Source organism: Aspergillus flavus, chromosome 7 (genome assembly GCF_009017415.1).
Source record: "Aspergillus flavus chromosome 7, complete sequence".
NCBI classification, from domain to species: Eukaryota; Fungi; Ascomycota; class Eurotiomycetes; order Eurotiales; family Aspergillaceae; genus Aspergillus; species Aspergillus flavus.
Genome location: NC_092404.1, coordinates 1,137,216 through 1,159,236, shown reverse-complemented (window position 1 = coordinate 1,159,236; position 22,021 = coordinate 1,137,216). Strand labels below are relative to the sequence as shown.

The following is a 22,021-nucleotide window of genomic DNA, read 5'->3' as shown; positions in this document are numbered from 1 at the left end:
CACGTTCTTCTACAATTCGAACCAAAAGCTATATCTCCAAAACTCAAAATGTCGCAGTCCTACTCCAGCTCTTCTTCCTACTTCTACAGCTCTTCGAGCAGCACCGACGACGGCACCGCCGCTACCGGTCAGCGTTATGCTACGGTCTCCCAGACCGAGCCGGATGGAACCACGACTGTTCGTACCATTCGTCAGGATCTCGGCGAGCCGGCTGTCGTTGATGAGAAACGGTACGACCAGACCGGTCGGCTATTGACTGCGGGGAACTCTTCGGCTGGGGGAGTGCGACGAATTACGGAATTGGATGATGAGGGGGGTGAATCTTATGATTAGGGTTGGGTTAGTTTGAACTTATATGATAGGGGGTTTAATTGAGGTTTTGGGGTGGAAATTGTCGGGGTTAAATATGGTGACTAGTTAATCTAGTTAATGATGTGCAATGTCTTGTGTTTAGGAATGAATCTTTAATATCTTTGCTAAATATGCTTAAATCACTGTCTGATTATATTTCTAGGAAGGGGAAATATAAATTCCAACTGTATTATATTGTTCTTTTATATTGATATTGTAACTCACTAGCAAGCTAAACAAAACTTCTAAAGCCAAAGACATTTAATTTGCAATCAATGGTGACCAGTATGACCCGGAATTCTCGCTTCGTCAGTGCTGCGCGGGCAGAGGCATACTGGTGAAGAAATTCCCAGTGACTCTTCCTCATGCATTATATAAGGTAAGAACGTGTCAACGCTTTCATGCTCTGTACAACAGATGTGTCCGCGTTCGGGGTGTTTCGTTGGCCGAAATTTCGAGATAGAGCGGCGGAAATCAATAGCCGATGCTTCTCGTTCCAGAGAATACTGTCACGCCAAAGACCTTCGTGGTTGGCTCCCAAGAAATTACTTCAAGTTGTTCGATCTGCGTATCTTCTGGCAAAGCCAAGGCGCCATCTCCATAATTGCTGCCCTTTCATCTCCGTCCCCGAGAGGAAGCAAAAGCAAATAACAAAACATGCCGGCTATATATCATTGGCTAGAAACGACGTCAAAACAAAAACCATCCAGTAGTAAGCTTCGTATGCAGTCATAACCAGCGTCATTGCGTGAAATTGTCAAGCGGGTGATTATTGCAATCTGACCCGACCCTCGTTCCACCGAGTTCGTACTTTTTCCCAGAGACCAGGCAGCTCATAGCCGAGGTGGCACAGAATACCAGCCAGGAATCCAATCGCATCATTCTTAAACCCAACCAACAGCCCCACGGTAACCATCATGACCGTCCATCGTCTCTTGCGGTCTGCATCACTGAGCATCGGCGCAATATCCTGTCTGGCATCACCCAAAATTCCAAAACTGGCCTTCATGATATCCCGGGCACCCGTGGTATTGAGACTCTCTCCAACGCTGACCAGCTCCAGTCCCGCAGCTATCACCATTACTCCCAATAGCGCTGAAGGGAACCGTTTCAACAGGCCCACCAAGCTTTCACCGAAAAAGATACCAATCACCAGCTTCAGTAAGCCCAGGAAAATCACGCTGGAGCCAGATCGTGCTCCGAATCGGTACTGGGCTGCCAGTCCGCCAGAACCGTGACAGACAGGCATGGCGCCGAACCAACACCCCACCAGGTTCATTGCGGCAACGCTGAGTCCGACAGACGTGATCGAAGGCGTACGTACATTCGGGATCAGATCGCCCGCAAGATGTACGACGGCGACGATGGAGTTCAGCGTCGTGAGCGGAATCTGTCCGATACCCGCATCAAGAGCACCCACGGACCACTGATCGGGAGTGGGGACGACGGTGTAAGGATGCCAGAACGTGAGAGACGGCAAATCAGCTACTAGTGCACTGCGGATAATGGCAAAGATGATGCCAAGGATGAATACTGCCAGCGCATAGGGTACCTTGCGATAAACATTGGTGATGATGAGGAAGACGAACGCCGCGATGGCCCAAATCCGGTTATCCGCCCATGACGGCCCGACCCATCCCAGAGAAGACAGGATATTCCCACAAGAAGCAATAACAAGCGATAAGCCTGCCCCAACCTGGATACCCTTGATAACAGGGATAGGAATTACGTCTGCGAACCAGTGCAGTAGGCCAGTGATGCTGAATATGAAAATGATCGCGCCCACGAAGATTCCGGCAGCGGCAATGGTGCCATTGTTGAAGGATCTGGCGATTGCTACCGCAGCAATTGCTTTCATGGGCTGTACAGGAAGTGGAATCCCGAAGAATAGACCCGTCAAGATATTGAAGAGCCCTGAGAAGATGAGGGTGCTGGACAGCGAGACAGTACCGTTGATGGCCAGTGCTATGGCGATGGGGAGAAAGGTTCCGAGATCGCCGAGCGAACCCGAAATCTCCGACACATAATTGTGGCGGAATGTCTGGAGATTGTGATTTGAGATCTGACGAAAGGTCTGGGCAGTCATCTTGTCGACGGTTGTTGCTGGGAAGCCAGCTAAGAAAGGGATGGTTGAAGAAGACGGTCAGAGATGAGATGCAGATTAAATGCAGGTTAAATGCAGGTATAGTCCTTAGGAGGCTAGTACGTCATGGGACAACACCCCGCATCGTTCCGCACCATGTGAGCTCAATGCCCTAATCTTATACGACTGAGCTGTTAGCTTGAAGCTAAACCAAGATTATCCTGGATGACCAAGAAAAATTTTCAATTATTCAATCGGAAGTTTAACGCGATTAGCCGCTTGGCTTGTCCCAACTGAACCGTCCCATGGGTTTCGAATTCACGGAACACACCCGTTTGACCCGGAACCGGGTCCTTATCCGACGGATATCAAATGAAGCTATAAAGGGACACCTACAGCACCATTCCTAGAAAACCTACCCGCCTTTTTTAAATTGATTTATCGCCTAAAAACTCCAGATACAGCCCTAGTGGTAATTTTAATTCGATCATTCTCAACATGTCCAACGGTTCGGCCTTCTTCCTCCCACCTGAAAAAGCCCAAGGCCTCGCCAACTACCCTCATGCACGCATTCTCCCCACAAACCCCACTTCTCGTACCATCCACGTCTCTGGTACATCATCGCGCCGCGGAGATGGGACTTGGGACGGCGTAACGGAACATGCGGATGGAACATGGACGCTGGATATTCGCCAACAGACCGCGGCAGTTCTTCGCAATATTGACACTATTATTCGCGGCGCAACAGACGGCAAAGGGAGCATTAAGAATGTGGTCGATGCAACGGTATTCTTGACTGACCTGACCGGTTGCTATCAAGGGATGAATGAAGAATGGAACAAAGTGTGGCCGAATCGCGAGGATGCGCCGGCGAGGACGACAATTGGTGTCAAGGAATTACCGAATCCGAGGTTACTGGTGGAGATCAAGTGTACGGCAATCTGTGAATGGTGAGCGAATTTCGATGTAGACTTCAGTCTATATTACCTTGGTACCTCCTCAAAATGCTGGGTGGTTCGGCTAAGGCTTAGCAACGTCTGTTACCTGGTTACTCGATGGCTCTGGGATTCTGGCTGTGCAGATAGAGAATCTTCTAGATTCCATGTATATATCTCCAAGACCGATGATCGAAAACATTAGTTATGTCATGTCATGGCTTGTAGATACTAGTAGAGACATGATCTTTTCGGCCCATCTTCCAAACGTATACAGAACGTTGATATCTGCCCGGAGTTTGAAATAGCTTCTAGAAGAATATAGGATGTTAAGAATAGTATGGTGCCGTAAATAAACGTCTATTTGCGCCACTCTTCTTAACCCACTTGTCTCCTTTCTAACTCTATGATAATCGGCGATCCAGATCAATAGATAGGCCTCACATCAGCAGAATCCAACATGAATAAACAACATTGTTACAATTCCAGCTCAGATGTAGGCAAGGGAAGGAAACCATGAGCCTAGATCCATTTCCATATCCTGAATCCTATCAGTAAACTTCAGTGCACCTTGCTTTCCAACCAGGACAAGCAGACAACTCACAAAGTCATCGGTGAGAGACCAGTTAAACTGGTTATCAAATTTTGTCAAGGTTGATTCCTCATTAATCGCTGTACTCAGTTCTATTCCTGGCTTTGAAGGGCTCAGTGTTTCAACTCTGTCTCCTAAGATCTTTGAGCACGTTTGAAGAACTGCCAATATAGTTCTACTCAACGCTTCATCAATGGGCTGACCGCACTCCATAGCCTCTATCTGTGCCAGAAAGCATGCAGACACCAGATAGCCCTTTATGTTAGTTTCGCCAGATTCAAGTCGTGCCAATGCACAGGAGACAAATTTCTCCACAGCACGCCTGGAGTCTCCGTGTGACAAAGGATGTGACGTATAGGGAGCTGATACTGCAGTATTAATCTGCTCTTTAATCCGTTCAATGAGGTCATCTCCAACGACGGCAGCTGCTTGGGTAGGGACGTCCCGAAATGATGGCGAGCCTGTGAGCAGCAATGCGGTATAGTCAAGATCTTCTGATGTCGAGGTGCTGAATGGTGCTAAGATACGCATGGACACTAGGAGGGCTTCTTTATGTGAGTAATATAATTTCGGGTCAGCTTTTGCCTTTATAGCAAAGGGGTCATGAAGAGCAAGCAGGAAGCGCTGCGTCATCAAGTTGTAGAGGTTTGACTGGAAGAGAGTAGGACATTTTCCACTATTTTTAAAAGCGTCAAATAAGGCTGAGCTTTCGCGGTATATATTGATAAGGCTTTTGCTAAGCTGCAAAGCTTCATCATACGAGGTGCCTCGGCGGAAATCGTTCAGAAACTGTGCAATTTGTAGACGCACAGATAGTGATCGCCGTAAGGCTAGCTGCAGAGATGTTTCGGTAAAGTCCTCGAGGGGCTTTGCCTTAGGAATAGCATCTTCCATCTGAGCATCGTCAATGTTAAGGGGAGCCTCACAATCGTAGTCATCACAACGAATTAGAGGAAGGCCTCCAGCATCCATACTAGACTGGACAACAATCTCAAGAATTGTATTCCATATTCTCCGTCTAAGCTGTGCATCGAAGAAAGAGATGCCATCGATATGACGAGGGTCAATATGGAAGCCCATATGCATAGCTGTTCGAAGGAGAGCGCCAGCTGAGATCCAGACAAGGTCACTGCTAATGTCATTTGTCTGGCGGGCCAAAAGAAGGAGACATTGTGTTTGGAGGCTAGCGATATTGAGACGGGATTTTTCAAACGGGGAGCTGAGCCACGTTTGCGCCGTATATATCCACTGTGAGGATGTAGAACGCGGAACATAGTCTTTGCCTGGGTCCCCCGACTGGCAAAAAGAGTTCCCAATCGCTAGCATTAGCAAAGTCATGATGATGAACGCCGGGCTGGCTGCCTGAGGATTTCTCCAGTACTGATCGTATTCACGTAGAAATGATGGCACATGCACGATGCGGTAGACAGATTCGAATGTACGAAGGTAGGCTTGGATAAGCCTGTCCGATGTCTGTTTCGATGGCATGTAATCCCTTAGCTCGGGGCAGATACTCTGCTGAGTTATCTCCTGTGATTTAATTGTTCTTGCAAGCTGCTTGCACCTTTCGTACAGATTTTGTATCTCAGGATTCTCAGACGCCTTTCGATGGAACATGTAAATCATTCCTTGAACCTTTTGGCCTTTAGTCTATGTCATCGCAGTTTACAAGTAGAAAGAAAGTGGTACCCTGTGCTCACATATAGATCGATGGCTGTTCCCGAAGAACCTCGTCTTCAGGAACCTTCCATTTATTGAACCGTGCTCAGGCATTCTTATGGGTGGCTGACTTGGAGCGCTATCCGGTGGTCGCAAATTGAGGGTGTCTTCAAGCTTCTTTTCTAACTGACGTACTCGATCTTCCAATGAGTGAACAGGCGACCCCGCCTGTGACTCTACCGGCACGTGGGAAGTTTTAGAATATTGACCAACTGTGGAACTCGCCAATGATGAACGAGGAGACTGGAGTGCATCTACATTTGGAAGCTCAGAAAACTGTGCATCTTGAAGGGAGATTGAGGAATCCAATGGTAGATTGCCATTCGAAGATGACGTGGGGGCCAAATCGATGACCTGATCGTGTGTGACATTCGTTTTCCGATCAGTGTCAATGTAGTGGCAAGATCGAGGGTCAGATCGCATGCAGTTAGCACACGGGTGGTTTCTATCGCAGCTAGAGCCGAGTGAGAGCATGTCAAGCGACTCAGGGAACAACTCCAACTAACCGGACTTTTCGACGACGACATTGCTCGCAAGCGAGAGCTGGGCGTCGCCGTTTTCGCTGAGAATGCGGAACTGTAGTAGTAGTCATTGAGCCGATACGGAACACAGGTTGATGGGAGATGGAGAAGTGCCGTAGTCGCTCCTTGAGGTCTTTCTATTGAAACGTGGATGTACACACGATGTAAGACAGATGAAAAAGTGCGCCTTAAATCGTTGGTGGAGTCCTGTGACCTTCGACCTTACCCTGGTCAGCACTAGTGTTGGATCCATATCTCTGGAACCCTAATTAGTACTCTTTTGTATACTCTAAAACATGTACAATTCCCTTCGGTTTGGATAATTGTTCAAAATATATGACAGCATAAGGTGTACCTTAAGATACACTTTTTCAGTTTCTGGATAGCGGTGGTATCCCCAAAATAGACCTTAAATACGTAGAAGTAACTCGGTCAGAGCGAGTTAAACAGTAGGTTCATATCAAATGTAAGCCTTCAGCTACACCCAAGGTCACATTTTCAACAGGACAGCATAGCCTGCCATCATCTTCGTAGGAAGAGCCAAAGAGATCACCAAGACTGGTCATGAAAATGATGATAATATAGATCAGTGCTGCTACACATAGTGCTCAGTCTACGGAGCATAGATATTGAATTCAAAAGCTCGACAGAAAATCCCCACGGAACAGATCATCGTATCTATATCGCCTGGTTGCAAGATCAGATAATACCGCGACCACCATCAGACAAGCTCATTGCTCACTTCAGATATTACTGGGCCTTAGATACATCAAATACAAAGCCAAGGTTGCTGCTTATCTACTTATTGTATGGTATGCACACACACGACATGGCCCTTACTCTACATTAGCCAAGCCTCAACTGCCGCTTCCAGGTGTCCTTGCATCCATCCCTCTTCTAAACGAGTCGGAATGTCCAATCCGTGGGTACCTTCTCGTAGAGTCAGTATAATTTTATCAGCGCCCGGTTTCCCTTTCATGACCTCGCGTCCCTTTTCAACAAATCTCTGATTGCCTTCGGCGGGCACGATGTGATCTTGCAATCCTTGGATGATAGCAATCCCACCTTGAGGAATTTTAGCATCTGGCTGGTCTAGTCTCTCTAAGGGGTACCGCAGATCTCGGTGGTGTGAGCTCCCTATTCCTCGCTCATATAACTGGGTAAGGCGCCCGTAGTGAATCGCTGCAAGCCCCAAGTCCAACCGGTCGGGTAAAAAAGCGGAAGATCTGATAGCTCCAGGTTTGACTTGGGCAAGAGTTTCGTCAATCAGCGACTCAGGGATGGGCGGATTGGTCAGTGGCACCGGATTTGGGGCACTGTAGTGCGCCGAAGCCATATCGAGACATGGATAACTTGCTGTTGCCGCTCGGATTTCATCCGGATGAGCCAGGGCTAGGCATACGCTAAGTAGACCACCCGCAGATTCGCCTGCCGTGATGATACGGTCAAGGTTTAGCTTCGTGGGGTTTACACATGACGACAGCAGCTCTTCAACTTCCGAGGAATGGAGCCAAGTCCAGAAATCTTCGACATCTTCGAAGATGTCGAGACTCGTGGCTTCGGGAAGAAGACGGTAGTTGGCGCTTGCGATCACTGCATTATGTTTCTTGGCCAAATCAAGAAGCCATTGAGGGAACCATTCCATTGACAGTGAGTCTCCAGTTACCTTGTTCCGTTAGCTATATCCAATGTTTAATTCTGCCAGTCACAGAGTCTGGTTGGGCTTTTGGCTTACAAGACAGCCCCCGTGAAACCGGACAATGAGAGGTCGTTTCCCGGTACACTCTGTATGGGGTATGATGAAATCTGCACGGATTTCGTGATCACCCACTTTCTTGTAGTGAGACTGGACAAGGTCAAACTCGACCAGCTTTTCGTGAGATGCTATAGAGGTAGCCATGGTAATGATTTAGAGCAAAGCTTGCAGGGTACGAAGAGGAAATGTCAAAGCTAGATGGAAATGGACTTTGTTCTTGAGGTAGAAACTTCTTTAGGATTTTGGGAAGCTGTGATACAGCAAAGGTTTATATGCTTGTTCAGCTCCATAGTATATTCATCCACAATCACTGATGGGTGCGAGGCCTAGTATTGAGGTGTACTATTCGTAGGACCAATCAGAGCATGAGATCGGCCGTTTGCAATGTTTGCTAGGTTTGCAACTTGTCCGGACAAACTCATCAAACAGCTTCGGTATCCCGAAAGGGTAATATCTGCAATCCTGTTTGGACCCCATGAACAGGAATGAGGTCAATCAAACATCAGATTAACTTCCAAAGACCTTGGAGTCATCGCAAATGAGTCATGATGCTCGAAGGCTTCTGACATATACGCAGATATGAGGAAAAAGGCGTCTCATCAAGCATAATTACAAATTACCGAGGGAATGCCAAGGTCGGGCGGGGTTAAGTAAGCTAACCACTATATGCTGCTCATTGTCTTATCTCGAAGGCAACAAGTAATCTGCTGCCTGCACACAGAAAATATCAGTTGTTGAAGGTCTAAGAGTCAAGTGCTATGACCCGTCTTGCCCACTAGATCCATTGCCTTTGTCACACATCATATTGCCGTCTTGCTCGCAGCACAATGGAATTTCGTGGTCAATGTCTCATCAAGGGCGCTGCATCTGCAGAGTTACAATTCTGCCCGGTTGAGATCAGCTTTTGGGGCGGAGTGAACCCTGAGACGGGACAGGTGGTAGACCGTCATCATCCCCTCTGTGGCCAGTCTATTGCCGGCCGTGTTCTTGCTATTCCCTGTGGTAGAGGTTCATGCTCAGGAAGTACAGTCATGCTTGAGCTTCTGCTGAATGGATGTGCTCCAGCTGCGCTGATTTTCGAGAAGCCCGAGCAGATTCTGACTCTTGGGGTTCTAGTAGGAAAAGTGCTACTTGATTGTCCTATACCAGTTGTGGTCTTGTCCTCTTCGGACTTCTCGAAGATATGCAATAGACACTTCGCTGCCATTGATGGAGAAACCGTGCTAGTCAGTGATGCTCTGTTACCGACCCCGGAACTGCCTGCCGACCCCGTTGAAGGCGACTTCGACCTTTCAGATCTTGATCGGAGCATCCTGGCCGGCGAAAAGGGCCAAGCAGCCAAGGTTGCTTTGGAAATTATCAGAAGCTTTGCAATCATTCAAGGGGCGCGCTCACTATTGGATGTTTCGCAGGCTCACATTGACGCCTGTATATATACAGGTCCTGCAAGTCTTCTGTTTGCGCAAAAGTTCCAATCCATGGGTGCTAAATTCACCCTTCCAACCACCCTCAATTCTATTTCGATCGATCAACGCCGCTGGAAGGAACTCAACGTCGACCCTAAGTTGGCTTCACAGGCGGGCACACTAGCCAATATCTACCTCTCCATGGGTGCACAGCCCAGTTTCACCTGCGCCCCATACGCACTTGACGCTGCTCCCAAGGCCGGGCAAAATATTGGATGGTCAGAGTCGAACGCCGTTGTTTTCGCTAACAGCGTCCTTGGTGCTCAAACCCAGAAATATCCCGATTTTATCGATGTTTGCATTGCGCTAACCGGAAGGGCTCCTTCAGCCGGATGTCACTTACCTGAGGGTCGACGACCAACAATGTGTATCCGGGTGAGCGATTTGGGATCAATCAATGACTCTTACTATTCGCTACTGGGATACGTGATTGGAAAACTGGCCCAGCATAACATACCATTGGTTTGCGGGCTAGAATATCTGCAGCCACAGCTGGTGGATCTCAAAGCATTTAGTGCCGCTTTTGGCACCACTGCCTCTGCCGCAATGTTCCACGTCAAAGGTGTTACGCCCGAGGCTTCTAAGTTTGCCGAACTAGAGCAAGAGCTACCAGTTATAGATCTCCGGCATGAAGAACTAGTTGATACATGGCATATGCTCAATTCCGCACAAGATCTTTCAGTTGATCTTGTATCATTGGGAAATCCCCATTTTTCTCTTGAAGAGTTTGACGCTCTCTCTAAATTATGCGCAGGCCGCAAGAAAGCCGACGATGTTAAAGTCATCATAACTACCGGCCGAGATATATACGAAAAGTCGAAAAAGGCTGGTTATATCGATATTATCGAGGAATTCGGGGCAACAATTATCACAGATACCTGCTGGTGCATGCTCGGGGAACCTGTTATTCCCGTCACGTCTCGAAATATCATGACAAACTCGGCCAAATACGCCCATTACGCTCCAGGGATGGTGAAGAGGGGCGTGCATTTCGGGAGCCTTGCTGAGTGCGTGGAGGCGGGCTGTACGGGTACTTTTGTTGGAGTTCCTCCGGGACAGGCCAGTGATGCTGGTGGACAGCAGACTTGTCAATATAGAAACTAGAAGTACGTTGATCTGCTTTTGGGCGCGAGGGTAGTGACTCCACGGACTCTGGTGAAGCTGAACTTTGGGACCAGCTCCAGTTTGAGATGTGGTGACTTTCATCCACTATAGATTAATCACTGGACTTGCACTTTATCGAAACATTATGACTTTTATGACTCTCGATTGTGGTTGATTGGTCGGAGCGCAGTATGCGATAGGCATTATAATAGTTTCTTTCGACGGGGTACCGTATTACAGGAACGACCTATTAGTTTGGCAACATGCTTTGTTGCATATTCCATTAATCAAAGGGGAAGAAATACTCAAGCATTCGTGTGATGGAAAGAATTCATTTCGACCGGATGGTCGATTTAGTCCGCCATACGGCAGACTATACCTACAAGCCAGTCAAAATGAACTTTTCTCAACAAGTCCATTATATACACACATAGCACAGTAATAACCACCGAAAATACATTTCACGCAATATCAAATTCACTGTCTTTATATAATACTAACGTATATCACTGCTCACTGCCCAAGTTAACCACGCGAAGCCAACAACTCTCCCTACCCTACCCGAAGAGGTATACTACCCCAAGCCATCAAGAAACTAAACCAACCTAACAACAGCCTTAGTCGCACTCAATCCCGCCATATTCCTCTCTATACCCATCTGTACACATTCCAACCCCGTCCCAACAACCAAAGGCTCAGGCAAAGGCTTGAACCGACCACACTCCAACGCCTTCGGAAGATACTCCACCCACACAGCAGGACCCACCTCATTATCCTCCACCGTAAGACAGAAAATCCCCTTCGCAGTGACCGAAGCCGGCAATCCCTCAGGTGTCAGAACATCATTCGTATACACTAAAACCTTACGCGCGGCGTTGCTCCTTTCAAGGATCTCCGCACAGGCCCGCTGAGTCTTATCCTCCGATATACAATCATATGCTCCGACGACATGCTTGTTCTCCAGCGCGGCGACAATGTCATCGACTACTGTGGGACTTCGGTAGTCATAGACCTTCGATACGCCAAGACTCTTGAGAAGAGCGTGATTATGTTGACTGGCTGTCGTGATGACCTCGACACCTGCGGCGTGCGCGAGCTGTACGGCGCTGAGACCGACGCTGGAACTACCGCCCCAGATTAGAATCGCCTGGCCCGTGGGCTGTGGGGATAGAGATGGATGCGGGAGGTTGAGATGATCTTTTTGGAAAAGGCCGGCAGCGGCGGTGCTGACTGAGACAGGGAGAACAACTGCTTTGTCGTAAGAGATCGATGGGGGCAGAGGTGCTGTTAGGGTTGCGGATAGGACGGTGAAGTTTTGGAAGCCGGAGTATCGATTGTCGCCGGCTGTGAAGTTCTTGCAGTGTCTGCGATGCTTGTTAATTTGATTAAGAGAGGATTGGATCTGGGATAACGCACCCGACAACACGCTGTCCTATGGTGAAATTGGTCACTCCGTCGCCGATTGCGATGACTTCGCCTGCCACATCCTCACCTAGGATGAAGGGGTACTTTATGGGGAAGATCTCAAATTTTTGAAGCTTCCAATCGACTGGATTGATTGCGACGGCGTGATTTCTCACGACGATGGTTCCCGGGTCTGGTGTGGGATAAGGTGCCTGTTGGATTTCGAGGGGAGTCTTGTGGGCTTCAAGGAGGTAGGCTGCACGATTTGAAGACATGATTAGGAGATAGAATATTAACAAAGTAAGAAGTTGTCAATTTTGAGATCAAAGACGGCTCTGAAAGTATGATGTTTTCATTTCCGACTGACCATGGGGAGGGATTTTATAGCAAATGTATTCTTTTTGATATGGTTACTTCCTGGTATTTCCGTCAACCAGTCTAGAATATACGAAGGCCGCTTTATCTCCGGGGATTATTAAATCTCACCCTCATCGGAGACCGGGTTACGTCCGACGCATCCATCCGCCTTAGCGCCGGCTTAAAAATTGATACGTGCGAGTCTTACAAATGCAGCATCTTTAGAAAGCAATGTATTCCTTTGTCATATCTTTGATGTTGCTATGCTGGGCTACCATCTCCCTCACTCCGTTTAACACGCAATTCATCTCTCCATTTATGTCCCCAGAGATAAACCGCCCACAGACACGCACTGAAGACAATCCAAACACCTACAATAAACGTAGTCGTCCAGCCAATGCCAATACGATCGATCAGGGGTGTCGCGAAAGCTGTGGCACCAGCCGCAAGCAAGCAGCGAAACAAGTTATTAGCAGCCACGGCGGTGGCCGCACTTTGGCGATGAATATCAACGATCAGCGTGCTAAGGGTCGAAAAAGCACCCGTGGTGAGATGGCCGGAGAAGAACAACAACACCAACGGAACCGCCAGGTGAGTCTGGAATCTCATAACCCACCCGTATGCAAGAAAGAACAGGCAACCGGCATACACGAAAGGTATTGTAATAGTCAGACGAGTTCTTTCAATATTGAAGTCTCGGATGTCTTGTTGGCGATTCTTGACAATAGGTAGGTTTTGACGCTTGGCTTCCCGTTTGAAATTCCAATCCAGCAAAGGTCCTGCGGACCAACGGGATGTCAGGCTTCCGATTCCCATAGGTAAGTAGCATAATCCCACCTGGATGGAGTTAAATCCGTACTCGCTCTCCAGCTGCGAGGTCAGAGTGCTCAGAATAATCATGTAACCGGCGTATAGCAGTGCCCCGTAGATGAGAATCAACCCACCCTCTTTTTCCAGAGCGATACGAACAGAAGTCAGTGGATTCGGGCGCGTTTTGCTCCTTTCCAGAGTGTCATAGTCGACCCTCTTTTCGGCCTTATGACTCTGAGGTCTTACTGAATCCCTCAGTATCGCCCACAAAGGCCGATTCCATTTAGCAGGGGGAATTGAACCGTTTCCAACCACTGCACGGCACGTTTCTGGACATGCCACGAGAATGAGGGTAAAGTTGAAGCCACCTAAGATGACAAGAAACCAAAAAACCCATCTCCAACCAAGAAAGTGATCCAGGAGACCTCCAAGAACAGGACCCAGAGCCGGTCCCAGTGTCGTCCCCATCGTGGCATATGCGATGTATTTGCCTCGCTCAGCTCGTGTCGATATATCTGCAACCACAGCACTTCCGATCGCTATCGTTCCGCTGCTACCAGCCGCCTGGACACAACGCAGGACCATTAAAGCTGCGTAATCGGACTGTAATGCAAGGCCAATATTTGCCCCGATGTAGGTGGTGAAACAGAGCATGTAGGCGAGCCGTCGTCCATAGACATCAGAAAAGGATCCGGTGAAAGAGGGAGATATTCCTTGTAATATCTGGATACATATTAGACTTGTTCTGAATAAAGGAAGTTCTTGAACTAGTATAGCAAAGACCACTTACCAGATAGGTCATGATAGTCAAGTTGATCAAGGAGATAGAAACATGCATGTCTTTCGCAAGGGTGGGGAGTGCTGGATAATAGATACTGGCAGATATTGGGGATATTATGCCGGAAAATGATGCTATTAGCATCACGGAGATCTTTCGGCGCTCGGAAAGGGAACAGTAGGGAGCGTCATCGTTCTTGTCACATTCATTTCCGACCGGGTAAAGTTCGTTGTTGTCTATCTTTGTCTCGTCAGTCTGATCTTTAGAGCGAATTATGGAGTTCACCGGGCTAATATCTTCCGTTTCATTCGTTGATTGGTTGCCGTGCGCCATTGATACTACTGTAGAGTCGATTTGCAGTTGGTAGTGTCAAATTGAGAGATAGCTGTATATCACACTGATACTGACTTTCTTTCGTCAACTTCATGGGTAAGGAACAAACGTTCTCTGTGGCAGTCCGATCCCCCGTTTCCGGGCCGGTCCCGGGCATGCCAACCAAAGCTTAGCCTACTTTATTCAAAAAGGACGTTTTAATCCCGACGGCGTTAAGTGATAATCTCCGAAGACTAGCGTGTCCACATAGTATAAGACCGACTAACTCGCAACCTGACATTGTGTTCATACAAACAACAATCCAGAAGACCATCGTACCTACGAAGGATCCCACCATGTCTTGTGACGCATGCCGAACGCTACCACCGGTGATCTCCCAAGGATACACCACCAAAGGCACCTATAAAGAAGTCGCCGGCCTGAACACCTGCAAGTCACACACAGATACACAAGAAGAAGAACAAGCTCTGACCTTCTCCAGATGTTACTGGTCCGCCGAATGCTTCCACTGGGCTTGTGGTCCTTTACGACATTTTCGGCATGGCCATCCAGACCCTGCAGGGGGCAGACCTTCTAGCTACAAGATTGAACTCATTGGTTCTGGTGCCCGATTTCTTCGAAGGGAATTATGCCCAGCCCGAATGGTTCCCGGCGGACACAGAAGAGAAGAAAAACGCTCTTACGAGCTTCGTCTCCAATGAAGCCTCGATTCCGAGGAATGTGGACACTCTGCTGGAGATAACTAAGCAGTACAACACATTATTTCCGTCTGTGTCCAAATGGGCTGCATTGGGACTGTGCTGGGGTGGGAAGGTGAGCTGATTCTTTTTATTATGGGTCGAAATAATCTTCGCAACTAAGGAACATGTACTTCTTAGGTTGCTGTTCTAGCTTCTGGACCCGGTACACCCTTTGTAGCTACTGCGCAAGTTCATCCTGGGTATGTATGGCCTCAAACTGATATACACAAAAGAAGAATACTGAATCTATTCACTTACTTGTAGTCGGACTGACAAAACGGACGCTGAGAAACTTACAATTCCTCATATCGTCCTTGCATCCAAAGATGAGCCAGCGGAGGAAATCCAAGGCTATGCCGATGTCATCAGCACGAATGGTATCGGTGGCCACGTCGAGACATACAGCACCATGTGGCATGGCTGGATGGGAGCCCGTGCTAATCTGGACAGTGAAGAAAGCAATGCTGAATACCGACGAGGGTAAGAGGAACTTCATGTTCTCTCTCGAAAAGTGATTACTGACGCCCATGGAACAGGTACACCCAGGTTGCAGACTTCTTTGAGAAGTATCTCGGGTAAACTCATATTTTGTCCCTTGAGGGTCTCATACGATCCGTAACAAGATGAATGGAAGACACGTAGATTCTTTGCCGCCCTCTGTTATCTAATTCGTTTTCGTCCTTTACCTTTTCTCTTTCTCCTAGATACAATGGCCCTAAGGATAGAAATGAGAGCCTAATTTGCGATTTACTGCTAGATACAGTATCATATAAGCATTAGGAGATTGGGCATCATACCGACATCTACAAAAGTGTATCCCATAGTCCTCTGAATTGAACTGCACACCGAATTCCGGATCCTATATCGGAGTAAGTCTGGTACAATGTGGCTGTCATAGCCTGGACCTGTTAGAAAGTCGACCAACCCTCGAGCCTCAACTAAATCCTGGGTGAGGAGCTCAATGGTTCGAGCAATACTGTCCCGTATCTCGCTCAGGTCCGGGTTGAGACCCGAGACTACCGAATGGAGATAGGTCAGGGTGGAACTGGCATGAATGCGGGTAATGGAGCTAACTGCATCTGAAGAACCGGACGTTTTGGCCGATAGCTCTCTGATGCCGTTTTCCAGACAGTCCTCGAGTCTCTTGGCCCGGTTGGCTAGTTCACGGAAGCTCAAGCGTCGGTTACCTTCCTCCTCTCTTTTCCACCGGTCCAGTAAGCCTACTTTTAGAATAGCTGACATCACCCAGTTCTCGCAGCCCAGGAACTGGCCACGATGGACCATGTCGCATGTGGCATCCATTAGGTATCGGTCGTCGGATAGTGCGGGTGTCGGGCCGGTGGAAATAAACGACAGGATGCCAGTTACAGCTAGTGCATTCGTTAGAAACCGTAAGGAGCTGGCATCTTAGTAAGAGAGGGGCCCTTCTGTGTGGAGGGCATGGAAATCAAAAAGGGTTAAACCTGTCCAAAGGGTGGAGGTCTGTTTGACTGGTTTAACCATACTGTTCCAGCCCCCTACGAGAATAGGGATCAGTGACGTTGCAGCTTGCAGATGGACTTTCCAATCTCAATATACAGGACAGGAGGACTAACATAGACGAGTTAACGCACAAGTCACCGGATCCCATCAGAGAAGGGCTAGTTACCTCATAACTGATTAGATGTAGAGCGCTTGCCAGGGAAGGAACACAGGATCTCATGGTTTCTAGGTCACATTCTGGACTCAATTGCTGTAAAAGCTGTTGTGTCTCTCGCAGCGTCAGTGTATAATATCGGAGTCTCTCCTCTTGGAAGAAAGAGACCGACCCTGGCTGGTCCATATCGGAGCATTTCTCCTTGTGCAGTAGACCGAGGCATAGCGTAGCGTAATAGACCGATCTCGTTGAAGAGAGCAAGGGTAACAGCCATTCTCCTTCCCCCAAAGTGGCTGTGATAGATCGGGAATTGATGAGGGAACACGTCGTCCACATAATGCATCAAAAGGCTGATTTTCCTTTCTTGCTTTTTCCTAGGTACGCGCATTGAGGTCATCTTGGCGGGATGTATTTCCAATATTTCCTTTCCTTTGTTTACTTCTAGCAATCCAGACACAGTACAGTAGTTCTCCGGGGATATGGTTGGACGCCGTACAGGGTTTAAAGGGCGGGTAAGTCACCCGTCTGGCCGAACAGGGTTTACAACCTCAGGAAGAATGCCTCAAACCCTTGTCCATTGAGTCCTTGATTTCTTCATCCCCGTTCAACCGAGACCATTGCTTATCTACGCCCGATCCCGAGCATTGCACGAAATCAGTCTAGTGGGTCACCATTTGGTAAGTATTGAAGATCTCAAGTCACGAATATATTAAGGAGGTTGTGATTAGAGTGTAAGGTACGGACCCCAGTCTCCGTGTAGGTAGCCCGGAGGAGTAACGAACGACCACAGGATTAGTCAAGATTTAGATTCTTCACATCCAGTTAGCGAATGGCGGATGGGGCTGCTTACTAGAGACTGCAGAGTATATATCTTCTACCTAGTTACGGACGACTAAATCAAGGCCGTGGACAATAGCCACTTCTGACCTACATTAAGCCACGCACTTATTTAGACCCTACTTTCGTAGAGCCTACAGTCAAGCAAGGCGAGCGTGGCAAGGACAAGAGGTCTCTACAGCAGAACTAAGAGAGCTCCGGAATAGGTACTATCGAGCTATCCGACAAGCAAAGCGTACCTGTTCGGAAACCTTCCTGGAAGGGTCAACAGACCACCCAGGCCCTAGAGACACTGCCAGGTGCTGGAAAGCTCTGAACTACATAAAGCCCAGGACAGCCACAACAACGCCAAAGTTACATGGACCTCAAGGGCAGCTAGCCAGCTCCATTGAGGAAAAGGAGACTCTAATTCGGGAAATAGTCTTCTAGGAGATAGCTAGTATAGCTCCATAGCGAGCACATTTATAGTGCACGGCGGAAAAGGCCCGAAGAGATGATAAATAGAGACTAGAAGCATTGGAGAAAGCAGTTAAAACAGAAGAAGAATAACCGGGAGGGTAGTCTGAGCTGAGATTCAACCCTAAACCACACCCATCTTGTTCTGAAAACACAAAGAGAGCACTTTGCTCAAAAGCCCTGCGCATACAGGCGGTTTGGGGCAAGGAAAAGGATCAGAAAGATTATAGAAAGGGGGTATCGCCCCAGAGTCTCATAGGGACAAGAGACTGTAGGATAGCTGCTGGTCTCGAGTCCATGGACCATGGTCTGCCATAGCTTTAGCGCTCGGTATGGACGATAAACTTGATTAAATAATAAAAATAATACAAAATTTGTGAATCTATCTACACCTCTCCTCATCTCCTGTAGCCTGGCGCTTTCGTATATCCTTCCAGCCCATTCCCCATGCCACACAAAAACAGCCGACACCTATACCAGCAGACAAATAAAAGACATGGTCTATCCCCCGACTATACGCCATCAACACTCCTGCCAGTTTATCCTCTGAAACTGCGCTCCGGATCGCTCCAGCCCCAGCAGCAACCACGGCTTCGGAATCCACGGACGGAGCGTATACCGCCAGGCCGGACTTCAAGCTGTTGATGAAGATGACTTGGCCTAGGGTGAGGAAGATTGCCTGGCCCAGAGTTTGGCTGAAAAAGAGCAGAGAAAGGGCGATGGAGGTTTCTGCTTTTTGGAGGATGTTTTGGACTGCAAGGAGGGGCTACACTCATATGTTAGTATGGATATGCATATGTATGTTGGAAAATGGTCAACTTACCGCCTGAGTACCAAGGCCGCGTCCAGCTCCGATCAGGATCTGGTATCCAATCCATGTTCTTGTTGGTGTCGATGATGAGAGAAGAGATAGCAACCCGTTTCCAAGTGATAATAGCCCCCCGCTACCGATACTAAATGGAAGATAGTAGCCCACCTTCCTCACTGTATGGCCGTTAGAATCAATGCTATTTGTGGAGGAGGGAGAAATCCCTTACCTAAGAACCCAGAGAAAATGACAAGAATCAACTGACTGATGATGCTTGGGAGGGTAGAAACACCACTCATCATCGCGGACACTCCCTTCACCACTTGAAAGTAGAGAGGAAGATAATATGTTGCGCAGGCATTCATACCGCCAAGGAAGAACATGAAGAGGCAGGAGAAAAGGACTATTTTCCGAGAGACCATTTGTAGAGGGAACATGGCCACGCTACCAGTGCGGTACTCCCACCCCAGAAACAGAATGAACATGGCGCCTGAACCGCAAAACAGACCAATGATTGTCGAGCTATTCCAAGGATATTGGTTTCCGCCATAATCGAGTGCCAGGAGGAGCTGAATGATGGCTGGTGCGAAAATGGAGAATCCGATCAGATCTAATTTCTCTCGGATGATGTGAAGGGTTGGGAGAGGGTCATTTGTAACTTTCGGTTCTGGGATAGTGACGAAAAGCAAGACAAGAGTAATGGCGCCGCCGATTGGTAGATTGATGTAGAAGCCTGCAAAATGGATAATCGGCAAGAGGTTCCAGGCAAAGAGACAAACACACACACAGAGAGAGAGAGTACTCACACCATCGCCATGATACATATTCCGTCAGCGCCCCTCCAATCAATGGTCCGAGGACAAGGCCGAGCTGAGCAACTAGAAATCACGGGTTAGAGGGAATATCCCAAAGTGTATCAAATTGGCCTACTCACTCGCCAGCAAGATGGCCGTCATAGCTATCAAAAAGCAGGATTAGTCATATTTCAAACAGGAGGTAAGATGCTATGATGCATACGTGCTTGTTTCGTCGGGGGAAAGCATCGCGTAATAATTGTCAAGGCACCATTTTGGATACCTGAAGCTCCGATGCCTGCCAATGCCCGTGCAACAATGAGCATTTTCGAGCTAGATGCTAAAGCGCAAATCAAGGAGCTGACCATAAAAATGCCCAGCAGCGTAATGAAGATTTTCTGGTGACTGTTAGCTATTTTCGCAAGCACGAGAATGAGATATGTGCCAGCGTACCTTGGTGTTGAAGTATGCGTATAATTTCCCTGTAAGTGGCTGAAAAGATGCACTGGATAGAACATTAGTGGAGTTTTCTTTTTATTTTCGAAATATATGGTAATAGCTGACATACCTAGTGAGCTGATATGCACTACCATACCATGCCACATCAGAAAGAGAATGAAACTGGCTTGTAATTCGGGGAATTGCCTATTATGATATGCCATCAGTCAAGAAGGAAGATATACCTAACTAGCAGTCCCTAGTATCTCCGAGCAAGCCTACCGGGGCAACGATAGAAGTATCAATAAGCACAAGAAGGGCGGCAGAGGTCAAAGCCGAGAGCAACAAGGCAAGCCTAAAGCCAGTGATATAGTCTTGTCGTTCCATTGCTGCCTCTTGCTCTTCAGCCTTATCCATCCTGCCATCTTCTCCCCCTGATGCTACAGGCATCTTCTCTTGTTGGCTGGGCGTCGGGAACGAACAAGTATCATCGTATGACTGCTTTTCCATTTCCTTTGGAGTTGTTAAGAGTTCAAGATATTTGGCGTCAAAACTAAGAGAATCAAGGGAGGCAGTCTGAGGGTGCGCGCTCCGAGGGGGTCAGGGTGGGGCGGAGAAGCCAGCTCCTAGGGCTCCTAGGGGTCAGAAAAGATTCTGCTACTTCACATAATAGTTTCATTTCTGACCCCCTTGGAACTGGGACCCCACACGTGTCCCCTATTGTATTCATTCTTGCAAGTTGTGGCGGAATGATAGTGGGGTAAGAAGTGGAAAATGGAGAACCAAAAAAAGACAGGTATGTAGATAGCAAAAGAAACTAGTGCCATCCGAGCGGTGTATCCCGCGTTACTTGCTCCGTACAGCCAGAGGAAGGTTCAATAGTCTGAATAGCTTTTTTTTCGACGTGGTCGATCTCAGCTGCTTCCGTTCCACCAGATCGGAAATCGGTGATCAGTCCAGGGAAATTAACATGCAGATCTTCGCAAAGATCGCCATGAATGGAGATTTTGCTCTCCACCGAACGCACTTCTTCTACTAGCACTGAATGCGAGGTTCGGCTGAGCCTAACTCGATGCTGCAGCATTTTCACTCATCCAATAACCATATAAGCCATAGATACTCGCTGGAGGAAAATCAATTTTCGTGCTCTGTCCCGAAGATTCATCATTGATTCCGGCCATAATCGATTCCAATCATTCGCATCATGCCCCCGCTATCGCAATACCATTTCGAAATCCTACCCCACGACGAGGCGAGTGTCCAACAATGGGGTCCCAAATACATCGAATTCCGCCTGAACGCCCTCAAAACAGCCCCTGACAGCTTCGGGTCATCCTACGAAAAAGAAGCAAGCATGTCCGAAGCAGAATGGACGTCAATGCTCTGCGAGCCTGCTTTTAGAGTCATCATCGCTGTTCCCCGAGCAGATGACGGTGCCCTCCAGACTCCGGTATGGGAGAATGAGTGGGCATTGATTTCAAGTCTCTACGGACCGCGCTGTCACCACGAACCGTACCACGAGAATGAAAACGATTGTAATGAATCGTCTTGGTTTCTCGGAACCTCGTTTGTTTCTCCTCCCCACCGGCAACGGGGCATGGTTATAGAGGCCTTTCTCACAGCCGAGCGAGCAGCTGTCAGCGAGGACAGACAGACGTTCCAAAAGCGACACAAAGCTCAGCTTCAGCGCCCGTCTGGGCATCGATCAAATCAATTCCGGACACGCATGTTGGGCTCGTCGACTACCACGCATCCCACCGTCTTGAATTACTACCGAACATCTGGACTTGAAGTCTCGCATACCATTAGGAGGCGAGACATAGCGCGACTGTGGAGGTGGAAAATCTTCGTCACTCCTGATAAGATGGACGAGCTAGCAACTATATTAGTGAAGATTATTCCATGGGACGGTGAACCCAATTTGGCACGGCTGTAACCAACGTGACATGGTGTTAAACTCTAATATAGTTACTGAAATATAAGTTTTCTTTTACAGGATATTATCTAAAAAGCAACTTGGAGTTGGATATCTTTCTCTCATAGAATTCAGGCTTTTTGGGGTTGAAAGAAAACGAAATTCAAAGCATCTTTGGGTTAGTAGTG

General features: G+C 48.0%; 14 protein-coding genes across 14 annotated transcripts; 5 read left to right on the top strand and 9 right to left on the bottom strand.

The window, feature by feature from the left end:
* Window positions 1–48: 48 nt before the first annotated feature.
* On the top strand, window positions 49–333 carry F9C07_5581 (uncharacterized protein; the record flags this gene model as incomplete). The annotated part of the gene is made up of 1 exon (XM_041287160.1): window positions 49–333. One exon carries the CDS (start codon window positions 49–51, stop codon window positions 331–333), a length of 285 nt encoding a protein of 94 aa, XP_041150157.1.
* Window positions 334–1,120: 787 nt separating this feature from the next.
* On the bottom strand, window positions 1,121–2,437 carry F9C07_5580 (putative sulfate transporter; the record flags this gene model as incomplete). Its single annotated transcript, XM_041287149.1, has 1 exon — window positions 1,121–2,437. One exon carries the CDS (start codon window positions 2,435–2,437, stop codon window positions 1,121–1,123), a length of 1,317 nt encoding a protein of 438 aa, XP_041150156.1.
* A 495-nt stretch (window positions 2,438–2,932) lies between these two features.
* F9C07_5579 (putative L-PSP endoribonuclease family protein) lies at window positions 2,933–3,388 on the top strand (the record flags this gene model as incomplete). The annotated part of the gene is made up of 1 exon (XM_041287159.1): window positions 2,933–3,388. The coding sequence occupies one exon, from the start codon at window positions 2,933–2,935 to the stop codon at window positions 3,386–3,388; it is 456 nt and encodes a 151-aa protein (XP_041150155.1).
* A 270-nt stretch (window positions 3,389–3,658) lies between these two features.
* F9C07_1848969 (fungal-specific transcription factor domain-containing protein) lies at window positions 3,659–6,422 on the bottom strand. The gene is made up of 4 exons (XM_071508444.1): window positions 6,187–6,422; window positions 5,651–6,134; window positions 3,974–5,596; window positions 3,659–3,910 (listed from the first exon to the last, which is right to left on the bottom strand). Exons 1-4 carry the CDS (start codon window positions 6,270–6,272, stop codon window positions 3,860–3,862), a joined length of 2,244 nt encoding a protein of 747 aa, XP_071366947.1. The 5' UTR covers window positions 6,273–6,422; the 3' UTR covers window positions 3,659–3,859.
* Window positions 6,423–6,743: 321 nt separating this feature from the next.
* F9C07_2280768 (Alpha/Beta hydrolase protein) lies at window positions 6,744–8,376 on the bottom strand. The gene is made up of 2 exons (XM_041294587.2): window positions 7,937–8,376; window positions 6,744–7,867 (listed from the first exon to the last, which is right to left on the bottom strand). Exons 1-2 carry the CDS (start codon window positions 8,099–8,101, stop codon window positions 7,043–7,045), a joined length of 990 nt encoding a protein of 329 aa, XP_041150153.1. The 5' UTR covers window positions 8,102–8,376; the 3' UTR covers window positions 6,744–7,042.
* A 408-nt stretch (window positions 8,377–8,784) lies between these two features.
* On the top strand, window positions 8,785–10,527 carry F9C07_5576 (DUF521 domain protein; the record flags this gene model as incomplete). The annotated part of the gene is made up of 1 exon (XM_041287158.1): window positions 8,785–10,527. One exon carries the CDS (start codon window positions 8,785–8,787, stop codon window positions 10,525–10,527), a length of 1,743 nt encoding a protein of 580 aa, XP_041150152.1.
* Window positions 10,528–10,824: 297 nt separating this feature from the next.
* On the bottom strand, window positions 10,825–12,427 carry cipB. The gene is made up of 2 exons (XM_041294586.2): window positions 11,944–12,427; window positions 10,825–11,891 (listed from the first exon to the last, which is right to left on the bottom strand). The coding sequence occupies exons 1-2, from the start codon at window positions 12,204–12,206 to the stop codon at window positions 11,123–11,125; spliced, it is 1,032 nt and encodes a 343-aa protein (XP_041150151.1). The 5' UTR covers window positions 12,207–12,427; the 3' UTR covers window positions 10,825–11,122.
* A 41-nt stretch (window positions 12,428–12,468) lies between these two features.
* F9C07_2280765 (putative MFS transporter) lies at window positions 12,469–14,318 on the bottom strand. The gene is made up of 2 exons (XM_041294585.2): window positions 13,889–14,318; window positions 12,469–13,821 (listed from the first exon to the last, which is right to left on the bottom strand). Exons 1-2 carry the CDS (start codon window positions 14,207–14,209, stop codon window positions 12,550–12,552), a joined length of 1,593 nt encoding a protein of 530 aa, XP_041150150.1. The 5' UTR covers window positions 14,210–14,318; the 3' UTR covers window positions 12,469–12,549.
* A 330-nt stretch (window positions 14,319–14,648) lies between these two features.
* On the top strand, window positions 14,649–15,596 carry F9C07_1848912 (dienelactone hydrolase). Its single transcript, XM_041287157.2, has 4 exons — window positions 14,649–15,022; window positions 15,088–15,149; window positions 15,214–15,429; window positions 15,486–15,596. Exons 1-4 carry the CDS (start codon window positions 14,750–14,752, stop codon window positions 15,526–15,528), a joined length of 594 nt encoding a protein of 197 aa, XP_041150149.2. The 5' UTR covers window positions 14,649–14,749; the 3' UTR covers window positions 15,529–15,596.
* A 68-nt stretch (window positions 15,597–15,664) lies between these two features.
* On the bottom strand, window positions 15,665–16,251 carry F9C07_2280763 (uncharacterized protein; the record flags this gene model as incomplete). The annotated part of the gene is made up of 3 exons (XM_071510461.1): window positions 15,665–15,684; window positions 15,747–15,787; window positions 15,875–16,251. 3 exons carry the CDS (start codon window positions 16,249–16,251, stop codon window positions 15,665–15,667), a joined length of 438 nt encoding a protein of 145 aa, XP_071366946.1.
* A 335-nt stretch (window positions 16,252–16,586) lies between these two features.
* Window positions 16,587–17,011, bottom strand: F9C07_2144697 (uncharacterized protein). The gene has a single exon (XM_071509198.1). The coding sequence runs from the start codon at window positions 16,980–16,982 to the stop codon at window positions 16,662–16,664; it is 321 nt and encodes a 106-aa protein (XP_071366945.1). The 5' UTR covers window positions 16,983–17,011; the 3' UTR covers window positions 16,587–16,661.
* Window positions 17,012–18,030: 1,019 nt separating this feature from the next.
* Window positions 18,031–21,968, bottom strand: F9C07_2280760 (MFS multidrug transporter). Its single transcript, XM_041294583.2, has 9 exons — window positions 20,201–21,968; window positions 20,049–20,125; window positions 19,934–19,985; window positions 19,704–19,878; window positions 19,621–19,644; window positions 19,493–19,564; window positions 18,916–19,419; window positions 18,702–18,862; window positions 18,031–18,644 (listed from the first exon to the last, which is right to left on the bottom strand). The coding sequence occupies exons 1-9, from the start codon at window positions 20,426–20,428 to the stop codon at window positions 18,261–18,263; spliced, it is 1,677 nt and encodes a 558-aa protein (XP_041150147.2). The 5' UTR covers window positions 20,429–21,968; the 3' UTR covers window positions 18,031–18,260.
* Window positions 20,736–21,002, bottom strand: F9C07_5569 (uncharacterized protein; the record flags this gene model as incomplete). Its single annotated transcript, XM_071511367.1, has 1 exon — window positions 20,736–21,002. One exon carries the CDS (start codon window positions 21,000–21,002, stop codon window positions 20,736–20,738), a length of 267 nt encoding a protein of 88 aa, XP_071366944.1.
* Window positions 21,123–21,854, top strand: F9C07_5568 (uncharacterized protein; the record flags this gene model as incomplete). The annotated part of the gene is made up of 1 exon (XM_041287156.1): window positions 21,123–21,854. One exon carries the CDS (start codon window positions 21,123–21,125, stop codon window positions 21,852–21,854), a length of 732 nt encoding a protein of 243 aa, XP_041150146.1.
* Window positions 21,969–22,021: the final 53 nt, after the last annotated feature.

Coding starts and splice junctions, on each gene's coding strand:
- F9C07_1848969 (XM_071508444.1), bottom strand. CDS start 6,272: ATGACTACTACTACAGTTCCGCATTCTCAGCGAAAACGGCGACGCCCA. Junction 5,597..5,650: donor GATCTATATGTGAGCACAGG/GTACCACTTTCT, acceptor AAAGGCCAAAAG/GTTCAAGGAATGATTTACAT. Junction 3,911..3,973: donor GGTCTCTCACCGATGACTTT/GTGAGTTGTCTG, acceptor GATAGGATTCAG/GATATGGAAATGGATCTAGG.
- F9C07_2280768 (XM_041294587.2), bottom strand. CDS start 8,101: ATGGCTACCTCTATAGCATCTCACGAAAAGCTGGTCGAGTTTGACCTT. Junction 7,868..7,936: donor GGTTTCACGGGGGCTGTCTT/GTAAGCCAAAAG, acceptor TAACGGAACAAG/GTAACTGGAGACTCACTGTC.
- cipB (XM_041294586.2), bottom strand. CDS start 12,206: ATGTCTTCAAATCGTGCAGCCTACCTCCTTGAAGCCCACAAGACTCCC. Junction 11,892..11,943: donor ATAGGACAGCGTGTTGTCGG/GTGCGTTATCCC, acceptor CAAGCATCGCAG/ACACTGCAAGAACTTCACAG.
- F9C07_2280765 (XM_041294585.2), bottom strand. CDS start 14,209: ATGGCGCACGGCAACCAATCAACGAATGAAACGGAAGATATTAGCCCG. Junction 13,822..13,888: donor TGACTATCATGACCTATCTG/GTAAGTGGTCTT, acceptor ATATGTATCCAG/ATATTACAAGGAATATCTCC.
- F9C07_1848912 (XM_041287157.2), top strand. CDS start 14,750: ATGGCCATCCAGACCCTGCAGGGGGCAGACCTTCTAGCTACAAGATTG. Junction 15,023..15,087: donor GACTGTGCTGGGGTGGGAAG/GTGAGCTGATTC, acceptor TGTACTTCTTAG/GTTGCTGTTCTAGCTTCTGG. Junction 15,430..15,485: donor AATGCTGAATACCGACGAGG/GTAAGAGGAACT, acceptor CCCATGGAACAG/GTACACCCAGGTTGCAGACT.
- F9C07_2144697 (XM_071509198.1), bottom strand. CDS start 16,982: ATGACCTCAATGCGCGTACCTAGGAAAAAGCAAGAAAGGAAAATCAGC.
- F9C07_2280760 (XM_041294583.2), bottom strand. CDS start 20,428: ATGGAAAAGCAGTCATACGATGATACTTGTTCGTTCCCGACGCCCAGC. Junction 19,645..19,703: donor TCCCCCGACGAAACAAGCAC/GTATGCATCATA, acceptor GCTTTTTGATAG/CTATGACGGCCATCTTGCTG. Junction 18,645..18,701: donor GCGGCCTTGGTACTCAGGCG/GTAAGTTGACCA, acceptor ATATGAGTGTAG/CCCCTCCTTGCAGTCCAAAA.